The 27,911-nt window shown below is 48.8% G+C and overlaps 1 protein-coding gene across 5 annotated transcripts; it reads left to right on the forward strand.

Moving 5' to 3' along the window:
- On the forward strand, nt 1–27,911 carry BRAT1 (BRCA1 associated ATM activator 1). Of its 5 annotated transcripts, none has more exons than XM_083711480.1 (14): nt 1–125; nt 781–971; nt 3,331–3,485; nt 9,862–10,009; nt 11,707–12,079; nt 13,658–13,777; nt 17,558–17,649; nt 18,299–18,405; nt 18,845–19,031; nt 20,696–20,775; nt 21,106–21,208; nt 22,973–23,071; nt 24,359–24,540; nt 26,082–27,907. In XM_083711480.1, the coding sequence occupies exons 2-14, from the start codon at nt 845–847 to the stop codon at nt 26,793–26,795; spliced, it is 2,487 nt and encodes an 828-aa protein (XP_083567606.1). In that variant the 5' UTR covers nt 1–125; nt 781–844; the 3' UTR covers nt 26,796–27,907. The 5 variants fall into 5 exon arrangements, with proteins under 5 accessions (XP_083567606.1, XP_083567608.1, XP_083567609.1 ...); XM_083711482.1 differs by having other exon boundaries at nt 84–125; nt 812–971; nt 26,082–27,911; XM_083711483.1 differs by having other exon boundaries at nt 95–125; nt 823–971; nt 26,082–27,911.

Raw genomic sequence — 27,911 nt, forward strand, 5'->3', positions numbered from 1 at the left:
GGAGAAACTCATGCCAAGTGCTGGCAAGGCAGGAATGCGGGAGGCTTCGCTTGCGCTACTGAGCATGCTCACTGCCGGAGATGAACTGAGCATGCCCAGTAGCGCTTGGAAGGGAAACGGGGCAGGTAAGGTCTTTGCGATAGCAGCGCGCGGGGATTTTATTGCAACCCGATCCAAGCCACGTTTGCTCGGAGAGCAAGTCCCGTTTTGTGCAGCAGGCTTCCTCTCCAGGATCGCGGCGTTTGCGTGCTTGCTTGGTGGACTCTCCAGAGATTCCTGTGGCTTATTCCCAATTAAAGCAGAAGTGATAGGCGCACAAACTGTTGGGGAGGCTAGTTGTGTGGAAGTCGGTGGCACTTACTTCTGAGTAAACGCTGATCGCGCCGGCCGAGCTGTGCGTGCGGAGAGCAGCATTCCAAGGAGACCCCGAGAGGTGCACTTACTGTACTTGATAATAAACTCAAGCTGAACTCGTTGCCGCTGCTGCCTTACTTCCGAGTAAGCAGGTTCAGCACTGAGCTGCAATACTTTGATCACGGAGCAGGAAAGGAGGGGGACTTAATGGAACCCGTGAGTCCCACCCCCTGATGCTCCCCAGTTTTAGTCAAGTCCCCCTCCTTAGCTCTCAAAAACAGTAGCTTTGGGTCCGATCCTAAGTGAGAGTGGGTGAAACCAGGTCACTTTGCTGTCATTTGAGTACAGTTGGGCTGTTAGATTTAAATGCAAGATCTCATGTTCCGGTTTAGGTTCCTCTTCAAAAACATTTTTTTTGCGTTGTAGGTTCTGCCTTGTTCTTACACTATTTCATGAGGGAAAAAACAGAGCGGAAGAACTGAGACTCGCCATGGATAGAAAGTGCTCTCAACTTCTGCCTTCAGTATGTACGATTCTGGCAGATCCAAGGCACCCCCTTTCGGATGACACTTGTTTGGAAAAGTTGCTGGATTGGTTTAAGATGCTGATTAACACTGGTAAGTTCCATGGTTAGATGTTTATTTTGTAAGGCTTCTCTAAAGCGTCACACACATGTATGGAAAGGAACCCACCTCTTGAAAAAAACAAAACAAGGGGCCTTGAGACCATGTGGCCCCCCATATCCCATCAGCTTGGAAGGTGGTGGACTGTCCTGCCTTAGAAGTTTTTAAACAGAGGATGGATGACCATCTACTATTCATTATCTGCACTGCGGCTGATGGAGGCTGAAGGCCAAGAACATCTGGAGGGTCACAGAATCTCATTCTGGGGCTTGTGATTTTGGTGTTAAGTGGTATAGAAATGGTTTATTGCATTTGTATCCTACCTTTCTCTCTAAGGAGCTCAAGGTGGCATATGTGGTTTTCTGCCCCCCCCCCTTCATTTAAGCCCCACAACAACCTTGTGAGGAATGTTAGGCTGAGAGGCAGATCATCTAGTGAAATTCATGGCTGAGTGGGGGTTGGAACCCTGGTCTCGCAGGTCCTGATTCAACACTTACAAATATCTAACCTAGAAAAGAGATCATAAAGAGGTGATAGCCAAAGTTTTTGTTTAGTCGTTTAGTCGTGTCCAACTCTTTGTGACCCCATGGACCAGAGCACGCCAGGCACTCCTGTCTTCCACTGCCTCCCGCAGTTTGGTCAGACTCACATTTGTAGCTTCGAGAACACTGTCCAACCATCTCGTCCTCTGTCCCCTTCTCCTTGTGCCCTCCATCTTTCCCAACATCAGGGTCTTTTCCAGGGAGTCTTCTCTTCTCATGAGGTGGCCAAAGTATTGGAGCCTCAGCTTCAGGATCTGTCCTTCCAGTGAGCACTCAGGGCTGATTTCCTTCAGAATGGATGCATTTGATCTTCTTGCAGTCCATGGGACTCTCAAGAGTCTCCTCCAGCACCATAATTCAAAAGCATCAATTCTTCGGCGATCAGCCTTCTTTATGGTCCAGCTTTCACTTCCATACATGACTACTGGGAAAACCATGGCTTTCACTATACGGACCTTTGTTGGCAAGGTGATGTCTCTGCTTTTTAAGATGCTGTCTAGGTTTGCCATCGCCTTTCTCTCAAGGAGCAGGCGTCTTTTAATTTCATGACTGCTGTCACCATCTGCAGTGATCATGGAGCCCAAGAAAATAAAATCTCTCACTGCCTCTATTTCTTCCCCTTCTATTTGCCAGGAGGTGATGGGACCAGTGGCCATGATCTTTGTTTAGCCAAAGTATAATAATACTTTTGATAGCCAAAGTATAATAATGATATATTTATACCCTGTCCATCTGGCTGGGTTTCCCCAGCCACTCTGAGCAGCTTCCAACTGAATATTAAAAACAATACAGCGTCAGACATTAAAACTTTCCCTAAACAGGGCCGCCTTCAGTTGACTTTTAAAAGTAAAATAGTTGTTTATTGCCTTGAAATCTGCTGGGAGGGTGTTCCACAGGGCAGATGCCACTACCAAGAAGACCCTCTGCCTTGTTCCCTGTAACCTAACATCTCGCAGCGAGGAAACCGCCAGAAGGCCTTCAGCGCTGGACCTCAGTGTCCGGGCTGGATGATGTGGGTGGAGACGCTCCATCAGGTATACAGGACTGAGACTATTTAGGGCTTTAAAGGTCAGCACCAATACTTTGAATTGTGCTTGGAAATGTACTGGGAGCCAATGAAGATCTTTCAGGACTGGTGTTATATGGTCTCAGCAGCCACTCTCAGTCACCAATCTAGCTGCCGCATTCTGGATTAATTGCAGTTTCCGAGTCACCTTCAATGGTAGCCCCACAAGAATGCATTGCAGTAGTCCAAGTAGGAAATAACTAGAGCATGCACCACTCTGGCAAGACAGAAAGTGAAACCAGTGTTCCCGTGCCTGGTGCAATCTGCCCACCTGCCCATGATGTTGTTGGACTCCAATTCCCATCAGTTTCCAGCCAGCATGGTCAACTGTCAGGGATGATAGGGGTTGTCATATAAAATGTAGTGAGGGCACCAGGTTGGGGAAGCCTGTTGTAGTTGATGGAGCAAAGTTGGAGCTCCAGAGAACTCAAAGCAGCTGGTTCAAATAGCAAGAAAGGAGATTTCGCTTTAAATGTTAGGAAGCATTTAAATGTTTCGCTTTAAATGTTAGGAAGCAAGGGTATAAGATGTAGAGGGCTGGGGGCATGTGAAATTTCTTAATAGGTTGAGACTGTGATTCCAGATAGGGCTGAGGAAATCCCCTGCCTTAAAATATGGAGAGTCAGTGCAGAGAAGACTAAGCAACTTAGTCTGAGTAGACCGCAGAGGCTTTGCACTACGTAAGTTTTGTCTTCTAACTAAACATCTGGTCATTCCCTGCTGGCCCTTCTTTTCCCCCTCCCAGGATCCAGCCTGCTGCTGTTAGAAGAAAACCCGTGTTTGAAGGAGCTGGTCCTGGCTGTGCTCAGACAAGAGGAGCCAAATCCCACCATCCTTTCCTTCGTCCTGAGGCTCACTGGGATATTTGCTGCCTCTGAAAGTAGTTTCCAACACCTGCAGGTCAGTAAAGTCTTAAGCACCAGCTTGGCTGCAGGAGTTGCTGGAAGGAGGCATACAAGGTACCACCAAGCCATCTTAGGAAGTCCAGGTTTATGTAGGACTTACTCCTTTTCTTCCCCTGAAGATACCCTGCAAGGCAGTGGGGGGGTTTGGACCTGAGTTTTACTTCCCCTGGATGGGCTCCCTTCCCAGGTAGACGAGCCCCATCTGCCCCTCGCTTTTTTCTACAGCACCTGCAGAAACTGCCTTCTTGACCATTGGACCCGCTCTTGGTCTCGTCCGCTCCATCCACCAGAACCTGTCTTTACATGCAGAGGAAGCCCCTAACTCACTGAGGGTTTTGGACCCATCGGTCCAACCCTTAAAATATAACCACCAAAAAAGCACAAGAGACGTGGGTGGCGCTGTAGGTTAAACCCCAGAGCCTGGGGTTGCTGATCAGAAGTTTGCGATGGGGTGCGATGGGGTGAGCTCCCGCTGTTCAGTCCCAGCTCCTGCCAACCTAGCAGTTCAAAAGCACCTCAAAGTGCAAGTAGATAAATAGGTACCGCTCCGGCGGGAAGGCAAACAGCGTTTCCGTGCACTGCTCTGGTTTCGCCAGAAGCGGCTCAGTCATGCTGGCCACATGACCTGGAAAAACTGTCTGCGGACAAACATCTGCTCCCTCGGCCAGTAAAGCGAGATGAGTGCCGCAACCCCAGAGTCATCCGTGACTGGACCTAATGGTCAGGGGTCCCTTTACCTTTAAAAAGCACAAAAGAGCAGCACTAGGTTGCATATGTTTCAGGATTTCCCCCCATGCAGAAATGGACGTTGGTCGTAGGTCAGTGTCAGGGAACTGCCATCGGAGGGACAGGTGGTGGAGAGGCTCCAGGAGAATAGGAGAGACTCTACAGCAGAAGAAGGAACCAGTAGGGGGAGAGCAGGAGTTCCAGCGGAAGGGGAGTCGGGGGAGAGGCTCTGGGATACTTCTAGTGAGAATAGTGAAGAGGTAACAAGAGCCCCGTTAGGAACTCCCACCCTTCGCCGGAAACTGTCACGCAGAGAGTCACGAAGGCGCATGTCCGTCAAACAGCTTTTATGTTGGAGTAAGTTCCGTAGACGCCCACTGTCAGATTCTACCAGCGACTGACGGAGTCATGCTTTGGGGGCTCCGTTAGTGCCTAGGTTTGGGTGACCAGCCAAACCCCAGAGGGATCAAGCTTTTACGCACAAGCAGCTCATTATCCCATCACAGCAATCTGACAGTCTTTGAAAGCAGCTTGTGCAAGCAGAGGGCATCATGAGCGAACCAGCCGGAACCGGAGGAGCTGGAGCTGGAGCAGGTCCAAGCCTGGAAGAAAGGTACAGGGCGTTGGAGGTCCAGCTCGCGCTGCAAACGGCGAGGCTCGAGGAGAGGAGGGCTCAAGATGCGGATAAGGGGAAAACCACCCCACTTGCCAGAAAGGTGCCTGGATTGGTGCAGAAATTTGGGGGGGATCCCAGGAACTATCAAGTCTTTAGGACAGAGATGCAATATGCTCTCAATCTACTGTTTGATGACTTCCCCGATGAGAACTCTAGAGTGGCGTACGTGATTGGCCATCTAGAGGGAGGGGCGAAGGACTGGATTCAGCCCCTGATGGCAGCCAATAATGAAATCTTAAAGGACACAATGAAATTTTTTCGCGCCATGGACTTGATGTTTTCCAGCGAGATTGAGCAAGGGGTGGTGCGCAGGCAGTTAATGGCGTGTAAACAGGGGAGCCGATCTGTACCTGAGTACTGGACTGAGTTCACCATGCTGATTCATAGACTGGGGTGGGACCTTGCGAGTGAACCTATTCAAATGCTGTTTGAAGAAGGGCTCTCTCCGGCAGTGAAAGATGAACTTTCCCGGGCGCCTAGGGCGGAGTCTATGGACCAGCTGACTAAATCGGCGCTGTCCATAGGAGTGCGCCAGGAAGCCAGAGCTTTGGAAAAGCGGGAAGGAAAGGGGGAACGTTGGAAGGACTTCCGCATTCCGGAGATTCCGGAGCAGCCTTTCCCGCCAGCAGAGCCGATGGAACTTGGAACAGCGCGCGCACGCGCAGTTTCAAACACCAGTGAGGGGCGGAAGAAGGAGGGAAAGAGCGCCAAGAGATGTTATCTCTGCCAACAGCCAGGTCACTTTGCCAGAGTCTGTCCGCAAAGGAAGGAATGGCAAGAGATGGCGGGAACTGTTGGGGGAAAGGAGGAAGAAGAAATCAAGGAGCAAGTAAAAGCCAACGCCTGGCTGCCAACATCAGGGCACAGCAGCCAGGCCAGGGAGTAGTGAATGTGCCCACGCCGGAACCTCCAAGACCAGCGCTTGTGATAGAGGTGTTGCTGGAACTGGCAAACGGACACCCACTAAAGATAAAAGCGCTATTGGATTCAGGTAGTTCCTGTAATTTCATGAGTAAGGAGTTTGCAGCTGAACACCAGATACAGACTATCCCATTAAGTAAGCCTTTGCAGGTTACCACGATTGATGGGAGGGAACTGTTGGGAGGAGAAGTGAGCCAACAGACTGTACCAATGATAATGAGGGTGGCAAGACACACAGAACTGATAGCGTTTAACGTAGCCACCTTGGGAGGAGCTCTTATTATTTGGGGAATGAGCTGGCTGGCACTACATGATCCGCTAGTAGGCTGGCATCAGAGAGTGGTTTCCTTTGGATCAGCACATTGCCTAGAACACTGCAAGGAGGGAGAGGCTCAGGCAGGGGCCAGGGCCACTCTAGCAGGGATGGAAGTGATGGACAAGGGGAAGGTGCCACCACAATACGCTGACTTGATTGACGTCTTTAGCGAAAAGGAAGCAGATAAACTGCCCCCGCACAGACCCTTTGACTGTCAAATTAACTTACTCCCAGGAGCACAATTGCCAGTGGGCAAGCTGTATGCAGTGTCAGACAGTGAGATGCAGGAGTTAAGGGAGTTCATTGACAAGAACCTCAAGCGAGGTTTCATCAGAGAGTCACGAGCGGTGGGGGGCAGCCCAGTGTTCTTTGTGGACAAAAAAAACACGGGTAAACCCAGGCTTGTGTGTGATTTCAGGGCCCTAAATGCAGTGTCAGAACCAGTGACGTTCCCTATGCCTAGAATTGATGACATTCTGACACGGGTGAGAAAAGGGAAAAATTTTACCAAGCTGGACCTTAGAGGGGCATATAACTTGATACGTGTGAGAAAGGGGGATGAGTGGAAAACACTATGTTCACCCCCTTGGGGGCCTTTGAGTACCTCGTTATGCCCTTCGGTCTACAGGCGGGCTCGGCCTGTTTTCAATCGTTCATGAATCACGTCCTGGGGCCATTGCTCTACAAGAACTGCGTAGCGTTCTTAGATGACGTCCTGGTATACTCAGAGAATGAGGAGCAGCATGTGCGAGATGTAAGAGAAGTACTGAGCAAACTGCGAGAAAATCGGCTGTGGGTGAAACTGGAGAAGTGTCAGTTTCATACCAGGGAGGTGGAATTCCTGGGGTACCGGTTGTCTGACAAGGGATTGGCCATGGATCCCAGCAAGGTTCAAGCGGTACTGGAATGGAAAACACCAAAGACCAAGAAGGACGTGCAAAGATTCCTGGGCTTCGGAAACTTCTATAGGAAGTTCATCAAAAACTTTGCCCATTTAACAGCGCCCATCACGGATTGTCTTAGCAGCAAGAAAAAATTTGTTTGGACGGAAGAAGCGCAGCGGGCGTTCGAACACTTGAAGCAGGCGTTTGCGTCGGAAGAGCAACTTTTGCACGTAGATCTACAACAACCAATGAGGGTGGAGACTGACGCGTCAGACCGAGCGGTGGGGGCCGTGCTTCTCCAGCCGGGAAAAGATACGTCCGAATGGAGACCATGTGCGTTCTTCTCGCGGAAGTTGAACAAATCCGAGAGGAACTACACAGTATACGACCGAGAACTGCTCGCCATTCATGAAGCATTCCGGAGATGGCGGCACTTGCTGATTGGGGCGCAGCACAAGGTTCAAGTCCGAACTGACCACAAAAATCTGGAATACTGGAGAACAGCACGAGTGCTGAACCAGAGACAAGTGAGATGGGCCCAGGAGTTCTCCAAATTCCACTTTGAGATTCGTTACGTGCCAGGCTCCGAGAACGTGAGGGCGGACGCCCTCTCCAGGAAACCTGAGTACTTAGAGGGGGAGGGAGCGCCTGAGGCAAGGCATGTAATCCCTGAAGACCGCTGGGTGTGTGGGGCGGCATTGGTGGGGCAGAGGGAACTGATAGAGGGTACTGAGAACGATGAATACGCCCAAGAGAAATTCAGAGAACTCAGGAGGACAGAGGAGAACACAGGGGGGTTTGAAGAAAAGAACGGGGCGTTGTATTACAAAGGGGCACTGTACATACCAGATGGGGAACTGAGGGGCAGAGTACTCAAGCAGTTGCATGACAGCCCCACAGCGGGGCATTTTGGACAGCACAAAACCATGTGGTTGGTTACCAGGGAGTTTTGGTGGCCCAAGGTGAGGGAGGACGTACGGGAATATGTCAGGGGTTGCAACAGGTGCCAGCGAGCGAAAGGGGAGAGGGTGGCGCCAGCGGGGCTATTACAACCCTTACCCACACCAGAAAGGCCATGGGAGGCAGTATCCATAGATTTTATGATGGATCTGCCAAAATCCAAGGGCAAAACAGCTGTCATGGTGGTGGTAGATCTATTAACTAAGATGTGTCATTTTATAGCCTGTTCCCAAGCGGTCACCGTGGAGGAAACCGCCAAGTTATTTGTAGAGCATATTTTCAGGTTGCATGGCGCCCCCTTGAGGGTGGTCAGCGACAGAGGGAAACAGTTTACTTCCAGGTTCTGGAGGAAACTTATGAGCTTACTGCACGTGGAACTCAATTTCTCAACTGCCCGGCACCCAGAAACAAATGGGCAAGCGGAAAGGGCAAACGGGATTTTACAACAATACCTGAGGTGTTATGTAAAAGACAGAGAAAATGATTGGGTAGATAAGTTACCTCTGGCAGAATTTGCCTACAACAACGCGGAGAACGTGTCCACAGGGATGAGTCCTTTTCTGGCAAATTATGGGTGTCATCCCCGGGCATTTCCAGGAGAAGGAGGGGAGAGGTGGAGCGTGCTGGCGGCGGAACACTTTTTTGAAGAGATGGAAGCGATCCACCGTCAGCTTCAACTTAACTTAGAGAAAGCCAAGGAAGAATATAAGAAGCAAGCAGACAGAAATAGGAGGGAAGGTGAAACTATAAGGGTGGGAAACCGGGTGTGGCTATCCACCCAAGGACTACCGTTCAAGGGAGGGAGTAAGAAATTGAGACCCAAAAGATTGGGACCCTTTGAGGTCATACAACAGGTCAACCCAGTAGCATTCAAACTCAGACTGCCCAGTCACATGAAATTGCACCCAGTATTTCACAGGTCATTACTGTCGCCGTACCGAGAGGGACGTGAGTGGGGGGAGCGTGAGAGAGAGGTCACCCAAACGCCCGTGATAGAAGAGAGAGAACGCGACATGAACGTGGCAAGAATCATTGATTCCAGGTGGAAGGGGAATCAGGTGGAATATCTGGTAGAATGGGAGGGGGAAGTTGAGTCGGAATACACTTGGGTACCAGCAGAGTTAGTCAAGGACGAGGTGTTAATAGAAACATTTCATCAGCGTTTCCCAAAAAAACCGCAACCCGTGGCACGATTTAGAAGGGAACACTTTGGGACCACCGATGAGGAAGGGGAGTTTGAAGGGTTCCCAGAGTCAGGGGTGGGTGAGGAAGCCGACTCCGACGAAGAAGAGGAAGACGAGGAGAGAGACGGTACGCCGTGGTTAGAAGTGTTTGAATCCTCGGACGACGAGGAGAGTTCCTTCAGGGGCTTTCCGCCCTCACCGCCAGTGGGAGAGGAGGCGGGGGGGTGAAGGGGGCCCTGGGGGGGAGGTGGATGTCAGGGAACTGCCATCGGAGGGACAGGTGGTGGAGAGGCTCCAGGAGAATAGGAGAGACTCTACAGCAGAAGAAGGAACCAGTAGGGGGAGAGCAGGAGTTCCAGCGGAAGGGGAGTCGGGGGAGAGGCTCTGGGATACTTCTAGTGAGAATAGTGAAGAGGTAACAAGAGCCCCGTTAGGAACTCCCACCCTTCGCCGGAAACTGTCACGCAGAGTCACGAAGGCGCATGTCCGTCAAACAGCTTTTATGTTGGAGTAAGTTCCGTAGACGCACACTGTCAGATTCTACCAGCGACTGACGGAGTCATGCTTTGGGGGCTCCGTTAGTGCCTAGGTTTGGGTGACCAGCCAAACCCCAGAGGGATCAAGCTTTTACGCACAAGCAGCTCATTATCCCATCACAGTCAGTGACTGTGAGAATCTCCCGCTTTCTTCTGTTCTCGCTTCAGCAGGGAGAAGTCGTGTTTGGTGCCTTTGGAGAAGCGGGGCCTCTGAGCAGTGCATTGTGGGAAGACATGTCCATCCGGAGCGGCTGGGTGCAGGGCGTTTACAGCATGCTGCAGCACTACAGCGCCTTCCAGTTCTTGTGCAACTCTGGTAAGCACTGCTTCTTCTGCCAGAATTTATACAATGTACCTGGGCCTGCCTCTGAGGCACAAGAGGCATCTGTGTCAGGCCATTGGTCCATCCAACTTAGAATTCTCCACACTGCCTAGCAGCATCTGTCCAGGGTTTTGGAAGAAGTCTCTCTCTGTCTTACTGGAGAGGTGATCTGCTGGTGAATCGTGGCCGTCTGCCTAAAGGAAAGCAGTGGGGCTTCCTAAAACTGAAAACCCATGGCTAACCTGTCCGTTGAATCCTGTTGAGAACATTTTAGCTCCCAAACCTGCAGGGTTGGGGAGCCAGATGCTGTAGGACTGCGATTCCCATCATCCGCGGTGATTGCTCACACTCACCGGGGCTGCTGGGAGTTGTAGTCCAACCACCTCTGGAGGGCCACAGGCTTTCTCCCACTCCGTCTCCCCCTGCTGCCTGGGCTCCCCTTCCTCTGTTGTTTCTCCTCTGTTGGTTTGTAAGCTCCTAGGGGCAAGGCCTTGTCTTTTGTGAAGCATCATGTGCCCTGATGGCTTCTGACATGTAAATCATCACCCTCATAATTCCAGAGCAGATGTCTGGCTTGTAACAACGAGAAATAAATGGACTTTTGTCTTGGGCCTCGTGCCGCAGCACTCTGATCTCCCCAGCCTTCCTTGGGCTACTCGTTTTCTGGGTCGGCCTGCTTTTGTGATGTCTGCTGCACCTTATGGCTAGTAGGGTCATTTGTTGGGTTATAGAGCTCACTAGCCATTGGAGAAACGCTGCTGAACAGAAGAAAGCTGCCCCTTTTCGCTTTCTCCCTTTCCGATGTTTGTGCTGCAAGTCCTGTTGCTTACGTAGCCAAAACAGCACCACCCACACGCACAAGGAAAGCATCACCCAGATGAAAACGCTGGATGGGAGGCAGTGTGGTGTAGTGGTTAAGAGCGGTGGACTCGTAATCTGGTGAACTGGGTTCACTTCCCTGCTCCTCCACATGCAGCTGCTGGGTGACCTTGGGCCAGTCACACTTCTTTGAAGTCTCTCAGCCCCACTCACCTCACAGAAGAAGAAGAAGAAGAGTTTGGATTTGATATCCCGCCTTAGACTCCCTTTAAGGAGTCTCAAAGCGGCTCACATTCTCCTTTCCCTTCCTCCCCCACAACAAACACTCTGTGAGGTGAGTGGGGCTGAGAGACTTCAAAGAAGTGTGACTGGCCCAAGGTCACCCAGCAGCTGCATGTGGAGGAGCGGAGACGCGAACCCGGTTCCCCAGATTACGTGACTACCGCTCTTAACCACTACACCACACTGGCTCTCACAGAGTGTTTGTTGTGGGGGAGAAAGGGAAAGGAGAATGTTAGCCGCTTTGAGACTCCTTCAGGTAGTGATAAAGTGGGATATCAAGTCCAAACTCTTATTCTCCTTCTCTTTTTTTGTTTTGTTTATCACATTGATACCCCACCTTTCCCCTCAAAGAGCTCAAGGTGGCGTACGTGGTTATCTTCCTCCCTGTTTCATCCTTACAACAACCTTGTGAGGTAGGACGGGCTGAGAGAGACAGTGTCTCACCCAAAGCCACTCAGTGAGCTTCATGGCTGAGTGTGGGATTTGAACCCTCCCCTCTGGTCCTAGCCCAGTGCTCAAGCCACTCTTCCTCATGGACCTCATTACAAAATTATTCTGCATCTTCCTCTCTCTGTCTCCCTCAACACCAGGTTCCCTAGATGTGATTTTCACTCTCCAAGGAGACCCGAGCCTGTTTGTTGCTTCAGGAGCCAACCGCCTTCTCGCTCGCGTGCTCATCTTCTCTGTTCAGTCCGAACCCTCTCGCCTCCTCAGCTCGATGGACTGCGATTGGCCGGCTTGCACTCGAATGATCGTTGCTCGTGTCGAAGAGTCCCTCAAATCCCATTCGGCCTCCCGGGCCAAGCATTCCTTGCAGCTGCTGACGACGTTGTTTGAGCACAACCAGGACGCCTGGACTGAACTGCTCTGGTCGCGGATCGCGGGAACGGTGGAGTCCCTCCTGACAGAGGAGCTGCTCCAAGTTGGGCATCAGCTGGTGGATCTGTTCCTCAGCATGGCAAGGTAGGTGCCTGCACAGTGGCTTTCATTAATGTGAGGGGAGGCAAAGGATGGAGAACTCTGTGGTTCTCCAGAGATTGATGGACTCCATCTTCCATCAGCCCCCAGGCAGAATGGCCAATGGTCAGGGAGGATAGGAGTTGTAATCCAGCCATGGCTGGAGAGCCACCAGTTCCCCAACCTTGATCTATATCAAAGAGGTCTTCCAAGGTTAAAACCATTAGTTTGAGCTATGCTTGGAATAGAATTGGGAGCCATTGGGGAAGCGGAAGACCTGTGATCCAGCAGCTTCATTGCCAAAAGAAGCTCCTGAGTTGAGTCTCCAACATTTCCAGACCACTGACCAGAAACCCCGGGGAGATTATGCTACTTGGTGGGAACCTATTGTGGAGAACTGAAGTGAAGGCATGAGGCGGGAGTTGGTAATGCAGGTGAGCTGTGCACAGCAAGCTGCCAGCTAGCTCTGCTGAGGCTCTTTTTATTAGCACAATATGCAAAACCAGTCAGATACATTTTGGACTGTGCCCTTTACACGTCTTCCAATCACGCGATCGTGGGGGGATACAAAGTTATTTTCGCACCTGTTTCCACCGTTTCATTTTCCCCTTGAACAATGTATAACGAAGGAGACAAAGGTCACAGACAGGGCACAGCAGACCACTGAGAAAGCCAAAGGTTAGATAGAGGGCGTGATGTTCAGACAGTTGTGGCTTGTCTGCGGGTGGAAGTGTGCTCCACACCTGGTGGTCATTCCTTCAGAGAACCTTTCCCATCCCTTTGGGGCAACCTTCTGGGCCCAACAAGTTAGTGGTGGGTGGGGCCAGAGGCAAAAGTGGGCGGGGCAGCAGGTGTCAATTTTACCTTTATAGAGTAGGCCAGTTTCTGGACACACTTACACACGGCTCTCTATCCTGCATCCAAGCAAGCAAGAGGCATCATCAGAGGTCAGGGACACATCCCACCCAGCCAGGCAAAAATGCTCTGGAGCAAGAAAGTTATGAAGTAGGGTGGCTTGGGGAGAGGCCTTCATTTGCCACAACTCCACCTGCCCCACCCGCCCCCAGGAAGGCCACCCATCTAGGAGAAAGAAAACTCAGATTCTAAATCTCCATTCCCTTGTGGGATACCTTTAGCAGAAAAAAGGCTGAGGAGTAAACCCTATACAAATCAGGAGTGGCGTCCCTAAGACTGTTGGATGGCGCCTTGTACTCCTCCTTCCTGCAACTCCTGCAGCCCAGCTGGTGCCAAACGTCTTGCTCTGCTTTCCTTTGGACCTCATCAGCAAGGCTTGGCCAGGGGGTCGGGTCTTGTTGCCTGGGCAGCCCAGGACCTCCAGACACACAGCCCAAGATTGTGCCTAGGGAGGTCACTTCAACACTGCTAACACAGCAAAAACAGCACGGGAGGCAAAAGTTATGAGTTCCAGGTTTCTGCAGCCACAGCAGGTGCTGCGATTCTCCAGCGGTTTGATTTTACCCCCAGAGGCACACGCCATGGTCTCTTGAGACAGATTGCTGGCAACAACAAATACATATCTAAAGGTTATGCGCGCACACTAATGCATCTTCCTCCCTCCTGTAGGTCTCCTGCGTTCGGCTGCCCAGAATGCAGCCTCTGGAAGCTGGTGGCACTTGCTCTGAAGACCTTGAGCCTCACTCAGTCGGGCCCTCTGGCCTTGGGACTCCTGAAACTGGAAGCCTGGTAGGGATTTGTTCCCTTCAACATTAAAGCCCAAACCATTAAGTATTTTGTTTGGCCTTGTTTTCCTTTAACAGATAAAATAATAATAATAATAATAATAATAATAATAATAATAATAATAATAATAATAATAAATAATTTATTATTTATACCCTGCCCATCTGGCTGGGTTTCCCCAGCCACTCTGGGCGGCTCCCAACCAAAGATTAAAATCATGATAAAACATTAAACATTAAAAACTTCCCTAAACAGGGCTGCCTTCAGATGTCTTCAAAAAGTCAGACACTTGTTTATTTCCTTGACATCTGACAAGAGGGTGTTTCACTGGGCAGGTGCCACCACCGAGAAGGCCCTCTGCCTGGTTCCCTGTAACCTCGCTTCTCGCAGTGACGGAACTGCCAGAAGGCCCTCGGAGCTGGACCTCAGTGTCCGGGCTGAACAATGGGGGTGGAGATGCTCCTTCAGGTCTACTGGGCCGAGGCCGTTTAGGGCTTTCAAGGTCAGCACCAGCACTTTGAATTGTGCTTGGAAACGTACTGGGAGCCAGAGTAGGTCTTTCAGGACCGGCGTTATGTTTTATTATCACATTTTTGTATTGCATTAGATTGTTATAAGATGTATCGGTACATTTTTTTGTTTCTTCAGCTTGTAAACCACCTTGAGTATTGTAAGATAGAAACATGGTATACAAATTAAAAATGATGATGATGGTCTCGGCGGCCACTCCCAGTCACCAGAATCCCTCCTCAAGCTGGCCTTTTCTATGAAGCCATGCTTAACCTCCTAGCCTTCACCCGCAGCTGCAACGAAGTCTAAGGCTGCAGCCCTGTGTAACTTTTGCTGAGGAGTAAGACCCATTGAAAGCAATGGAACTTACTTCTGACTAAAATGGCCAAGGATTGTGCCCCAAGCACAGGAGAGAGCTGCATGTTCCTTGCTGTTCCTGCCTCTCCTGCCCTCCCGCCCTCTCCCCACTCACAAATTGCAGTTGCAAGTGGGGCTGATACCCAAAACACCTGGCTGGGGAAGGCGGGACTATTGCGTTTGTGCATGCATTTGCATTAATATATGGAATAAAGCTTTGAGGGGAAGTGTGTGGAACAGATCTCTGTGTTTCAGTTTCTGGGAATGGAGTTGAGAGATGACCTAACCTGGGGAGAAAACAGCAAAGACCTGATGAAGATTGCACAGGAGAGGTTATATTTTCTGAGAATCCTCCGGAAAAATAATCTCTCAAAGGATCTGTTGATGGCATTTTACCATTGTAAAATTACAGTGTATTAACTTATGGTCTGTGTGTGTGGTTTGGGAGCTTCACGGTCGGGGGAAAAGCAATTCTGTCCAGGGTTGTAAAGACTGCGGAGAGAATAACTGGGTGCACTCTTCCCACCTTGGATCAAATCTATGCTTCCAGGTGTCATAAGAAAGCTGCAGAGATAGTGTAGGATAGTGCGCACCCCAGAAATGATCTCTTTCAGCTTCTGCCTTCTGGAAGAAGGTACAGGGCTATAAAGACTAGGACTAGCCGCCTGAGAAACAGTTTCTTTTCTTTTCTTTTCTTTTTTTTTACATAAATTTTTATTAATTTCCCACCAATTATAAATTTGTGCAGTTATACATTTTAACCCGAATACATCAAATTATTTCTGTTTTGAACTTCCTTCAGCGTCTCTGAGAGTCATCCATTTTTATATCTATAGTACGCATTCCCTTTTTTTATATTGCCATTATTATTCCTTAGTCCCAATATTTTTAATAAACAATACTTATTTAATTTTTACAGTGCCTCTGGAAAACCCACTAACGTTGTGTTCATACCACATATATTTTTCAGATAATCCACCAATTTCCCCCAGTCCTCGATGAACTTTTGGTCTTTAGTGTATCTAATTTTTCCGGTTAATTTGTCCAGTTCCGCATAGTCAGTCAGTTTTAATCTCCATTCTTCTATCGTCGGTATCTCCTCTTGTTTCCACTTCTGGGCCAACAGGATTCTGGCTGCTGTTACAGCATATTGGAAAAGTTTAAAGTCCTTTCTTCTTATGTCCTTTCCCGTCATTCCTAAAAGAAAAGCTTCTGGTTTTTTCACAAAAGTGTATCTTAACATTTTTTTAACAAGGATGTTATTCTTATTTCAGACTATACCCATATTAAAGGGTATAGGAATTTTTAAAGAATGGCAAAAAGTGATTTCAAGGTATATCTGGCAGGGAAAGAAGCCCAGAATAAAATTTAAGTTACTGACAGATGCTAAAGAAAGAGGGGGCTTCGCCCTGCCAGATATGAGATTGTACTACGAGGCAGCATGTTTATGCTGGGTAAAAGAATGGATAAAGTTAGAAAATAATGAATTGTTAGATCTTGAAGGTTTTGACAATAGATTTGGATGGCACGCATATCTCTGGTGTGAAAAAAGGAGGGTTCATAAAGGATTTGGAAATCACATCTTCAGGGGTTCACTAATTGAGGTGTGGGAGAGATATAAAAATATTTTGGAACCAAAAGTCCCGCACTGGCTGTCCCCGTTGGAGATAATGAGTGTTAAGAAAATCAATATGAGGAAAAAATGGGGTACATACAGTGATTTGGTGACTAAGGAAGAAGGGAAATGGAGACTGAAGCCATATGAATAAGTTAAAGAGTACATATATGATTGGCTGCACTACCGTCAGGTAAATGAAACAATTAAAAAAGATTTGAAGGAAAAAGGTTATGTAGAGGGGGAATCAATTTTCCAAAAAGACATAATAAACAATGAATACAAAACTCTGTCAAAAATGTATAAGATATTGCTGGAGTGGCACACTATGGAGGAAGAGGTTAAATCGGTAATGATACAGTGGGCAAAGGATTTTGGGTATAATATTCAATTTGAGGAATGGGAAAAATTGTGGAAAGAGAATATAAAATTCACGGCATGTACGCTGCTGAAAGAGAATGTTGTGAAAATGTTTTATCGATGGTATATGACACCTGTAAAATTAGCAAAGATGCATAAGGTTGACAACAAATGTTGGAAATGTAAAGAGAAGGAAGGGACGTTTTTTCATCAGTGGTGGGAATGTAAAAAAGTTAAAAGTTTCTGAGAAATGATATACAATGAGCCTGAGAAACAGTTTCTATCCAAATGCGATTTTGGTTTTAAACGCAGTGTAAGGTAGTCTCTATGGGAGTATACTGTATTTAATTATGGTGTATCAGAGTTTTTTGGGACGCGGGTGGCGCTGTGGGTAAAACCTCAGCACCTAGGACTTGCTGATTGTATGGTCGGCGGTTCGAATCCCCGCGGTGGGGTGAGCTCCCGTCGTTCGGTCCCAGCTCCTGCCCACCTAGCAGTTCGAAAGCACCCCTAAGTGCAAGTAGATAAATAGGTACCGCTTTATAGTGGGAAGGTAAATGGCGTTTCCGTGTGCTGCGCTGGTGCTGGCTCGCCAGAGCAGCTTTGTCACGCTGGCCACGTGACCCGGAAGTGTCTTCGGACAGCGCTGGCTCCCGGCCTCTTAAGCGAGATGAGCACGCAACCCCAGAGTCGGTCACGACTGGCCCGTACGGGCAGGGGTACCTTTACCTTAACCTATCAGAGTTTTTAGGGGGCTAACCAGGCTGGGATAGCAGGCTTGTGGGTTTTTGAATGTCTGGTGTAGTTTTTTTCAATTCCGTTGTTCTGTATGGGACAATGACAATAAAGATTATCGTATCATAACCTACATTAAAAGCACAGAGATGCTGCCTTGCTGCAGATGCAAGAGAGACCTAACTTGCTCCCTCTCCTCCTTCAAGCCCACAGGCAATCCAGGTGCAAGGTCTGGTCCTTTTGCTGCAGCCAATGGGCTGTGTCTTGAGAGGCGCTTCTCCATCCTTAGAGTTCCCAGGTGCGTTGCTGAGTTAGGATCCGGCCTCAGAGCTCAGTGCTGCCAGCCACAGTGGCTCGGCTCTGCCTCCGCGTTAGGAGGCAGCAATAGCTTCCGAATACCAATTGCTGGACGCCACAGGAGGGGAGAGGGCTCTTGTGTTCGGGGCCTGCTTTGGGGCTTCCCTTGGGGGCATCTGCATGGCCACTGTGGGTACAGGATTAGGGGGGGCATAGGCCTGATTCAGCAGGAACTTCCTAGTTTCTTATGTGCACATATTGCATTAAGCGGGATGGGTGGGTTAAGGGAGCAAAGTACAGTTAACAGGCCCTGAAATACTTCGCCTGGGCCCCGATCCAAAGAACAACAGGCCTTGCTGGAATGTCCCAGGTGGATTCTGCCCCCTTCTGTTTGGGAGGGCATTGGAGGAAAATCAACTTTCTTCCCCCTCTGCGTTTGCTTAGCCAGCCTCTGCCATCCTGGTACCCTACAACTGCTTTACACTACAACTCCCATCAGCCCCAGCCAGGCTGCTCTAGCTGGAGCTGTTAGGAGTTGTAGTCCAGAATATCTGGTGGGCACCAGGTTGGGGAAGGCTGCTTTTACTCGCCATTTCAGAGAAGCCTTTTGCTCCGTTGGTGTCCTCCGGCTTCCCTTTCTCCACTTCCAGGTTTGCCGCCTGAATCTGCCTCTGTGGAGTCTCTTCTGTCCTCCAGGGCCTCGTGTGTCAGTTTCCTGTGCCAGACTCTGGCTCATCTGGAGGAAATCCAGTATGTGGTAAGATCTAGATAAGCAAAGACCCATCCTCCTTTGGCTCCTCCTTCTCCCTGAGCTTTTTATAGGGAAAAGGTCATTAGAAGAACTTTTAAGAACTGGTCCTGTACTCACTTATTTTCCTCTTTCCTCCTCTTCTCTCTTTCCTTTTGTGCTGCATCTTTTACACTATAAGCCGAGTGGGCAGGGACTCTCTTGTTATTAATATTTGTAAGCCATGCTAGGAGCCTTTCCTGCCGGAGAGTGGAGGAAAAATCAGCTCCCCGGGCTTTAAATGTATCATCCTTGTGCAGTATCGAGCTGAAACTCTTGAGATGCTGAACACTGGCTTCCTTACCGAATTTTGCCCCTGTGCAGTGGGGCTGCCGCATACCCAGAAGCCTGTGTATAAGACACCTCTAGCAAATTGGCTGAGATTGCATTTATCCCTTTTCTTCACCAGGCCTCTCTGGCAGTGGCGTTTCCCCATCAGCCTTTGCTCCAGTCCGTGGTGACTGTTCTGCAGTTCTGCGTTGGCCTCGCTATTCCGGTCTCCCCTCTGGCAGCTAAGATCGGCAACTTCCTGGTCGGCTGCTTCCGAGTTCAGCGGGCAGCCCTGGGCCTCCTGGGAGCTCTGTCTCGCTGGGCAAGTAAGTACAGGAAATTTATTACGGTCAGAGACCAGCTTGAGAAACACAAATGGAACTACAATCCCAATAGCAAAACAAACATTTAAAACATTATACAACAATGGATTTTAAGTTTAAAAGTGTGATAGGTATATAAACACATAAAAAACTTTAAAATAGACGACCTTAGAGAAATGACCCAAAGTCGCCCGTGGATCCGGGTTTGGGAATTTTCTTAACAAACTAGATTTAATCGGGGGATGGTCTGCGCCTACAGATCTGTGCGCACAATCTGGCGACAATCGGGGTCGTCTTGTGGTCTTTGCCTAATAGGAGAAGATCGAATTTTTGCTTTACCGGGAGGTCAGCAAGCCTCACCAGCAGGGGGTCAATGGTTTCTCCCCCCTCCCTAGCTATCTCAGTCGATTCCAGGGTGACCGCGGCCCTGCAAGAAACCTCCTGGGAGGCAAGGGAAGAACGAGGGCTCCTTTGATGGTCCTTTCCAGCTTCTCACAGGATTGTAGAGTCAGAAGGGTCCCCATTGGTCATCTAGTCCAACCCCCTGCAATGCAGGAATCGCAACAAAAGCCTTCCTGACAGATGGCCGTCCTACCTCTGCTTAAAAACCTCCAAGGAAGGAAGGAAGGAGCAGTCAAATACAACATTCCTTGTTTTCCTAGAGTGGACATGCAAGGGGATGTTTGATCCAGCCAGTCTGAACTTCCTGTTTCCTCCTGGACTGGGACATATTTCCTCTTGCATGTGACTAGAGGTGGGCGTGAGCTTACCTGTGCAGGTAACAAAAGCACAAGGCACACAGCCCTCCTTCTCCATCTTCCTTTCGTCATCTGAACTGCAGTGACTGCCAGTCTGCAGTCACTGGGATTAACCCCACCCCCCCAATGTGGGGTAGATCCACATGTATATATCTTTGTAACTAAGTCTGCCTTCTGGGATCCAAATGTGAACAGAATATGAGTAAACTACTTTTAACACAAGATTGTGGCGTGTTTATTCTTTTAAGAGGAAAATAAGGGATCTTACCAGAAATCTATATTGAGAAGCTTAAACAAGCTGGCAACCAGCTACTCTCTGTGCATTCAAAGGGGAATGTTAAAAATCTGCTAAGTTATAGAACTTGCTAGTGCAAGTTAGGAAGGATATTAATAAACAACATATCGTCTCCTGCCTCCCTGAACATTCCCACACCCACCACCTCCAGAGAGAGTCTTTTCTACTGTCAAACAGCTTTTACTGTCAGGAAAGTTCTTCTTATTTAGTTGAATCTCATTTTCTTGTGACTTGAAGCTATTGGTTTGGGTGCTTGCCTGTGGAGCAGGAGAAAACAAGCTGGCTCCATCTTCCATGCGGCAGCCCCTGAGACGTTTGAAGCTCGTAACACAAACACAACAGGTTGCAAAATGAGTTGCATTTTTTATGGTGGGGGGCAATTCTAGGACCACCCCCCTCGTTTGAACCACCCTTCCCTTTAAAATAGATATGCACATTCATATTTGTAACTGCCGCAGTGAGTTCCAGAGTTCCGTGTAGTTCCTGATTATATATTTTTTCCTTAGTGTTGTACACCACCCTGGGATCTTTGGTTAAAGGGCAGTGTATAAATTGCAAAGTAAATAAATAAGTAAATAAAATAACTCCCAGCTGTTCTTCTCTGTGTGTTTTAGCTTCAGTTTCTGATGAAGTCATGGAACAAATCTTTGACATCCTCCTTGTGTACCTGAAGAGTCCAGATAGCAGCCCCGCTGTAAGTATGGATTCTTGAGTCGGAAGCAGGGGCTTAAGGTGGGGAAGGTTTTTCTCTCCTTCCTTGGTTAATCCCCACAGCAACCCTGTGAGGGAGGCTAGATAGAGAGGCAGCGACTGGGCCCCCCAAGGCCAACCAGGGGGTTTCATGGTGGCTGAGCAGGGGATTTGAGCCCTGGGCTCCCAGGTAGCAGCCAGACCCTCCAACCGCTACACCACATTGGTTCTTGGTTGCAAAAGGAGTGATTTGGGGATGGCCAAAGTAAAAGTACCAGGATGCTGGTCATCCTCGGGGGTTTCTTTCACGACATCCCCCTTTTCTCTCTTTCAGGTTTTGAAGAAGGCATTCCAAGCAACGCTGAAGTGGCTTCCAAGCACCTCGGAAGCATCTGACTCTGCCGGTGACTTCCAGCGGCACAAACAGTTTCTCAGAGGTAAATTTGCAAGCCTGTTTCTGGCCCAAGTAGCATTGCAGCCAGTGTACAGGACATCCGGTGAATCTGAGTGCTGGAAGATTGAGGACAGAGAAAAGAAATTAGAGTGGTACCTCAGTTTACGAACTTAATCCAGTCCAGAAGTCCTTAAACCGAAACTGTTCATAAACCGAGGTGCACTTTCCCTAATGAGGCCTCCCGCCGCCAGTGCCCTTCGGATTCCGTTCTTAGGCTGAGGTAAAGTTCACAAACTGGGACGCTACTTCCGGTTTTGCGGAGTTCGTAAACTGAATCGTTTGTAAACAGGGCTGTTCTTAAACCGAGGTACCCCTGTACTTCTTTGCCCAGCACGAACTAAACTATGGAACTCACCCCCCCCCCTAGAAAGCAGCGATGGTCACCAACCCAGGTCGCAATAATAATAATAATAATAATAATAATAATAATAATAATAATAATAATAATAATTTATTTATTATTTATACCCTGCCCATCCGGCTGGGTTTCCCCAGCCACTTTGGGTGGCTTTCAACAAAATATTAAATGCATCAAACATTAAAAGCTTCCCTAAACAGGGCTGCCTTCAGATGTCTTCTAAAAGTCTGGAAGTTGTTCTCTCTGACATCTAGTGGGAGGGTGTTTCACAGGGCGGGTGCCACTACCAAGAAGGCCTTCTGCCTGGTTCCCTGTAACTTGGCTTCTTGCAGGGAGGGAACCACCAGAAGGCCCTCGGAGCTGGACCTCAGTGTCCAGGTAGAACGATGGGGGTAGAGACACTCCTTCAGATATACTGGACCGAGAAGAGTAGACAAATTCGTGGAGGGAGAGATGGCTCTGGGCTGCCTCCACAGTCAAAGGCAGCATGGCTTCTGAATCCCAGTCGGTGGAAATTGCAGGAGGGGAAAGGGTTTTTGCGCTCAAGTCCTGCTTGCGGGTTTCCCACATGTGTCTGGTTGGCCTCCATGAGAACAGGATGCTGGACTAGATGGGCCACGGGCCTGATCCTTCAGGGCTCTTACGAGATTCTTATTTATGGCAGGGGTGGGGCATCTCAAACCCAGAGCATGAACCTGCTGTAAAAAACGCCACACTGTTTTCCTTCTTTTGTGATCTTCCTTCAAAGAGTTCAGTGTGGTCTGGGGACTTTCCCTTGTCTTCACCCCAGATGGGGTTGTAACTTACAGTGCTGTCCTATTATAATCAATTATAATATTATAATTGATTATAATCAATTTATGATGGGGTGGAAGGTATATAGGCTATGAAGGACTTGCTCACAAATTTATTGACAGCTGCATGAGTTATAATAGCTAGGGAGTGGATGGGCAAGCAGAATATAAAATGGAAGAATGGTATAAAGAGGTGTGGGATATAGCTACTAACGATAAATTAACATGTGCCATTAAGGTGAGACAGGGAATACGCAGGAGAAATGATTTTGAGGAGATATGGAGAGTGTTTGTAGAATTTGTACTGTTAAAGCGGAAAGGGTCAAACCATCACAAGAGGTGTTGAAATTTTGGGAGGTTGGGGAGTTACAATGGAATGGTCTCGGTGGCGGGGTGCACATGTTTATTCTTATTTATTTATGATTATAACTATCAAAATAAAACCAAAAATTTAAATTTAAAAGGGGGGAGAAGTGACCCTCTTTAAGTTCGATGGGACTTGACTCACAATGTGTAAAACAGACTTGACGTTGTTTTATAAGCTGCAACAGTTCTGTCTGTGACCCTCCCTCTGTCTCCCACCCCCTTGGAGCAGACATGCTGCCCGTCTTGCAGAAGCGCATGCACAGCCCCAGCTGGGAAGTGCGCGACTCGGCCCTGGAGCATCTCACGCAAGCAATGAAGCGCCTGAGAGGTAAGTGCAGGGAAGGCAGAACCTGTAGGCAGGGAGCACAGCTGGGTGACGAAGGAGCAGTCCCTCTTAGAAGCACAGAATGAGTGGCAGGGACCCTGAACGTCCTCCGGTCCAACGCGCTGCAATGCAGGAATCTCAGCTAAAGCATCCATTCCAGACGGCCATCGAGCCTCTCCTTAGAAACCTCCAAGGAAGGAGAGTCCACAACCGTCAATGGGCTTGATGAGCTAAAACAGGAGACAGGGCCGTCTTTACCTGGGGGTGCAAGGGATGCGGGGCACCCAGGCGCCGAATTCTAGGGGACGCCATCCGTCCGCCGCTGAAGCCACCTAAGCTCTTCACTATCTACCTGTTACAAAATAATAAATAATTTTGATCGAGCTAGAAAAACAAAATACATATATACCTAGGTATTACCGAAATGTAGGCCTACTGTTTCACTAAAGGACTTTCAAATTTGTGCGCACATTTACCAAATATGCGCCGTGCCAGCAGTGGCACTTGTCATTCACAACGGCACCATTCACACGAAATTGACAAACCATCTACAGCTTTATTCCCCCATGATTTTGTCGCTCTGTTTTAAAGCCATTCCGGTTGGTGACTTTAAATGCACACCAGAAGCGGCTGCAACAAAACGTTGCAGCGTGGAGCGCTTCCCTCTTCAGGATTCCAGGCAGCAGTACATCTGATGGAGCAAATTATGACCTCTGTGCGCTGCGGGGGCGAGTCTGGAGACTGTGAGCCTTCCCAGGAAGCCTGCGTGCTCTTGGCAAGATCTGTCCGGGGCCAGGCATTTGCTTTTTCTTTTTCTTTCCCAATAATATTTATTAAAGTTTCAAAAAACGTTACAAAAAAGAGAAGGAAAAAGAAAAAAGAAATAAAAAAAAGAAACAGAAAATACAAAACGCAGAAAAATAAAAACAATTAAAAAAAACCATTTCCATCTTTCCATATCTTGTCTTACATTAACTTATTTCCCTGACCTCCTCACACCTCCCTTTTTTGTATTCTAGTTCAATTAAATATTTCAGCAAATCCTTTCCAGCTTAGTTTTTATCCTAATAATTTATCTTAATATACTATAATTTTACATTCTCGTCTTTCACCAATTAAAGAAAACCAATTTTTACCTAAACTTTTATATCATTTCTGCTAGAACCACATTACTTCATTCCAACCTACTTCTAGGGGCCAGGCATTTTCTTTAATGGTAGGGACAGAGGGCTGATGGGATCAGGCACTGTTTATTCTCCCTCCCCCTTTTTTGTTTTCATCTCTACACAGGGCAGGAGTGGTTCTGGCAAGAGCTTCTCTCTTCGGAAGTGCTGCCGCTGGCAGAGGGCCTCCTGGCCGACCCAGAAAGCTACGTGCGAGCCAGTGCGGTGGAAGCCTTGGGGCAGTTTTCCTTGCTTGCTAGCGCTGTCTTGAAGAAGCCCGGCTCAGAGAACAATGGCAGCAACAAAGAGGTACAGTCCTCTTTGCTGAGCACGTTTTTGTCCCTGCCTTTTCACGCGGCAAGGCGGGGGGGGGCGCATTCAGACCGGAAGACTACAGCTCTGTTTACGGGGGGGGGGGGGGGGCTGCTTTAGGTGGGTTTCCCCTGAAAGGACAGCCTAGAAATACAAGCGCACCATGGAAGTCAAACGGAATCCGTCCAGGAAGTCCGTCCGACTTCCAGAACGTTCGAAAACCAAAGCGCAGCTTCTGATTGGCTGCAGGAAGCTCCTGCAGCCAATCAGAAGCCCCGCCGGACATTCAGCTTCTGAAAGAATGTTCAAAAACCGGAAGAGTCACTTCCAGGTTTTGATCGTTCGGGAACCAAAACGCAGGAGAACTAGGCTGTTCAACTTCCAAGGTACGACTGTACTATGAAGCAATAGATAGGATATTGAAACAAAACCCGGCTGCTAGGAGGTTGTAGGTGTGCAGTGATCGGAGCTCATCGCACCAATCTTACACCAACTACAATGGTTAGTTCTTGAGTTTCTGGACTCAGTTCAAAGTGCTTTTAGAATCATAGCATCTTAGAGCTGGAAGGGACCCGCGAGGGTCATCTAGACCAACCCCCCTGAAGTGCAGGAATCTCAACTTAAAGCATCCCTGCCAGGTGTATGAAACCTTGCAGGGCGCAGTACTCCTGTTCAGTGTTCCATGGCCTTTGCCAGAACACTCCATTCTCTCTTCCCTCTGGTTTTCTCTTCACCCCCTCCCAAATCAGCCAACATGAAATGGCCACTCAGCACACTCAGTCCTCACTGGGCTGTTTGGGCCCCACCCCACAACTTTAGGGTTTAACACACCCTGCAAATACTTCTTTGTATTTCTGCAGACCTTGTGGGGGGGTGGTTTTGACTGTATAAGGAGAATGGATTTGGCTGTAATTATAATAATGATAATAATAAATTTTATTTATATCCCGCCCTCCCCAGCCAAAACCAGGCTCAGGGCAGCTAACAACCGATATAAAAACAAATTGATTGAAATACAACTTAAAAAACAAGATACAACATTAAAATATTAAAACATTAAATGCAGCCTCATTTCAATGGAAACTCAAATCAAAAACTTTTTAGGGAATGAAAACGCCAAATCTTCACCAAGGCTAACTATCCAGACTGGACCTACATGGGCCAGAAAAAAGCCAGGGAAGTCCCCAAATAGGAGCTCCATCACAGGAGGAGAAAGGAAATAAGAGAAAGGGAAGGGAATCAAATTGATTCCAAGCCAAAGGCCAGGCGGAACAACTTTGTCTTACAGGCCCTGCAGAAAGAAATCAGATCCTGCAGGGCCCTGGTCTCATGAGCCAGTGTTGAAAAGGCCCTGGCTCTGGTTGAGGCTAATCTAACTTCTATGAGGAAAATGGATTTGCTTTGGTAGGGGAAGAATGCGCACCATGTTTCCCTGGTGCCGCGGGAGTTAACACGATGTGGGTTTCTCCCCCCACCTAGCATAGCTTGCAAACAGTGTTCAGATCCCCCCCCCCCATCTCTTCTCCTTGTCCTTCAAGGCCAGCGTTGGGGCTCGCCTGCAGGAAATCCTGTCCGCTGACTCCGAAGGCTTCCCCCGCAGAGCTGTGATCCGCGTCTTCATTGACTGGCTCCGGGACGGCCACCCGGAAGTCCTGGCTGACCCTGAGCAGTTTGTTTCCAGAGCCATCCAAGCCGTGGACAGAGACTTGGACTGGGAAGTCAAGGTCAGCGGCTTGGAGCTGGCCAAGGTTTTTGCTGGCCAAATGTCTGGCCGGCTTGGGCTCTCCGACTGCCCGTACGCCGCTGACTCATCACCTGCCAGCCAGGCTGCCCGTCGCCTCAAATTGCTGGAGGCGTTTTGCCGAGTGAAGCTCTTTGAGTTCCTCTTTGGAGCCCTGTATGACTGCGACAGGCCAGTGGCGCTGAAAGCCTGCGAGATCCTTTTAGCCGTGAAATCCAAGATTTGCAAAGACAGTCGCCTGGAGGAGAGCAGCTTGGAACTGGGCAGCACATCTCAGCAGCGGGAGGAGAAACAGAAGGAAGAACTGATCCTTCCTGTTGGAGAGTCGGCTAAAAGGATTTCCCAGGATCCAGAGTGCCTGATCCTTTTCTTAGAGACGACGGACCTGGAGGGTTTGCAGAGATCTTTAGACAGGAGCAGCGATCACCTGGAAAAGAGCCCCCAGTCGCTCTTGCAGGATATCCTCTCGGCTGCAGGGAATACGGAAGATAATGAAGCAGATTGCTACTGACAGCTTTCCAAAATGGAATTGATCCTTGGGGAGGGCTAGACCCTGCCAACCCGACCCTGACCCCAAGAACTTAAAAGGCCACTTTGCAAAAAAAAAACCACACGTCTTCCTGCTCGTTTGGGCACCGTCATGTAGGGATTAGTATGAAACTCATCTGGAGGAAGACAGCTCTGATGCAAATCTGAGAAAGGGGGGTGGGAATCAAAGCGGAGCTAAAACTCACACAAGAGATGCCCAAGCCAGGAGCGACTGACGAGATTATGACAAGCGCACCGTTGTTGATTTGTAGAACATCACCAAAGTCAGGTGAGGAAGTTGTGGCCTTCCAGATGTTGCCAGACTGCAACTCCCATCATCTCTCACCACTGGCCATGCTGGCTGCATCTTACGGGAGTCGGGAGTCCAGCTTTTGGGAGAGCCACTGGCTCTCCACCCCTGGTTTAAAATGCAAAACTCAGTCAAACCCTATGTAAAAAGCTGAATCCGCCTTGAAATAAGGAAACTGTGTTGCATTTAAAACCAGCACCACACAATTAATAAAGTCTTCAGGAGCCCATACTACCGAAAACTTGCAATTTCTAATGAACAAACGGTTCAGCGCAGATACTGAGAAGTTTCAGGGTGGCTCTGCAAGCGACATGACTGGATTCTGTACTTGTGCGCAGTGAGAGTTCCTGACGTCTCCTTTTGATGCACACAGTCGTGCGTGAGCAGCGTTTGACTACCAAGTTCAAGTCTAGAGGCCCCGTGTGTACCTTTCAGACTTAAGGTGCAATTGCACACGGGTTTCCAAGTGTTTTGTTTGGCTGAGAAGCTTTGTACCTTTATAACTCAGTCCTCCCTTTTGAAAGCATCGCAGCCAGGTTGGTCCAAATTCTCGTTACTTGCTGGCTGTTGCCTTTGCAGAGCAAGGGACCAGGTTGGCGAGGAAGGAGTTGTTTTATTACCAATTAAAGATTGTTTTAAAAAACCCAAAGTTTTTGTCAAGCTCAGACTGGATGGCTTGTCTGTGCATGTTCCAAACCTTACTTTCTGCGGCTAAGATAGTAAGTTCTTTCAATAAGAGTTTTTGGGGAGGGCCAGCTTTGAATGCAGAAGGCATGCAGGTGTCACTCT

The sequence above is a fragment of the Podarcis gaigeae genome, assembly GCF_964106915.1.
Source record: "Podarcis gaigeae genome assembly, chromosome: 14".
Taxonomy (NCBI): Eukaryota; Metazoa; Chordata; class Lepidosauria; order Squamata; family Lacertidae; genus Podarcis; species Podarcis gaigeae.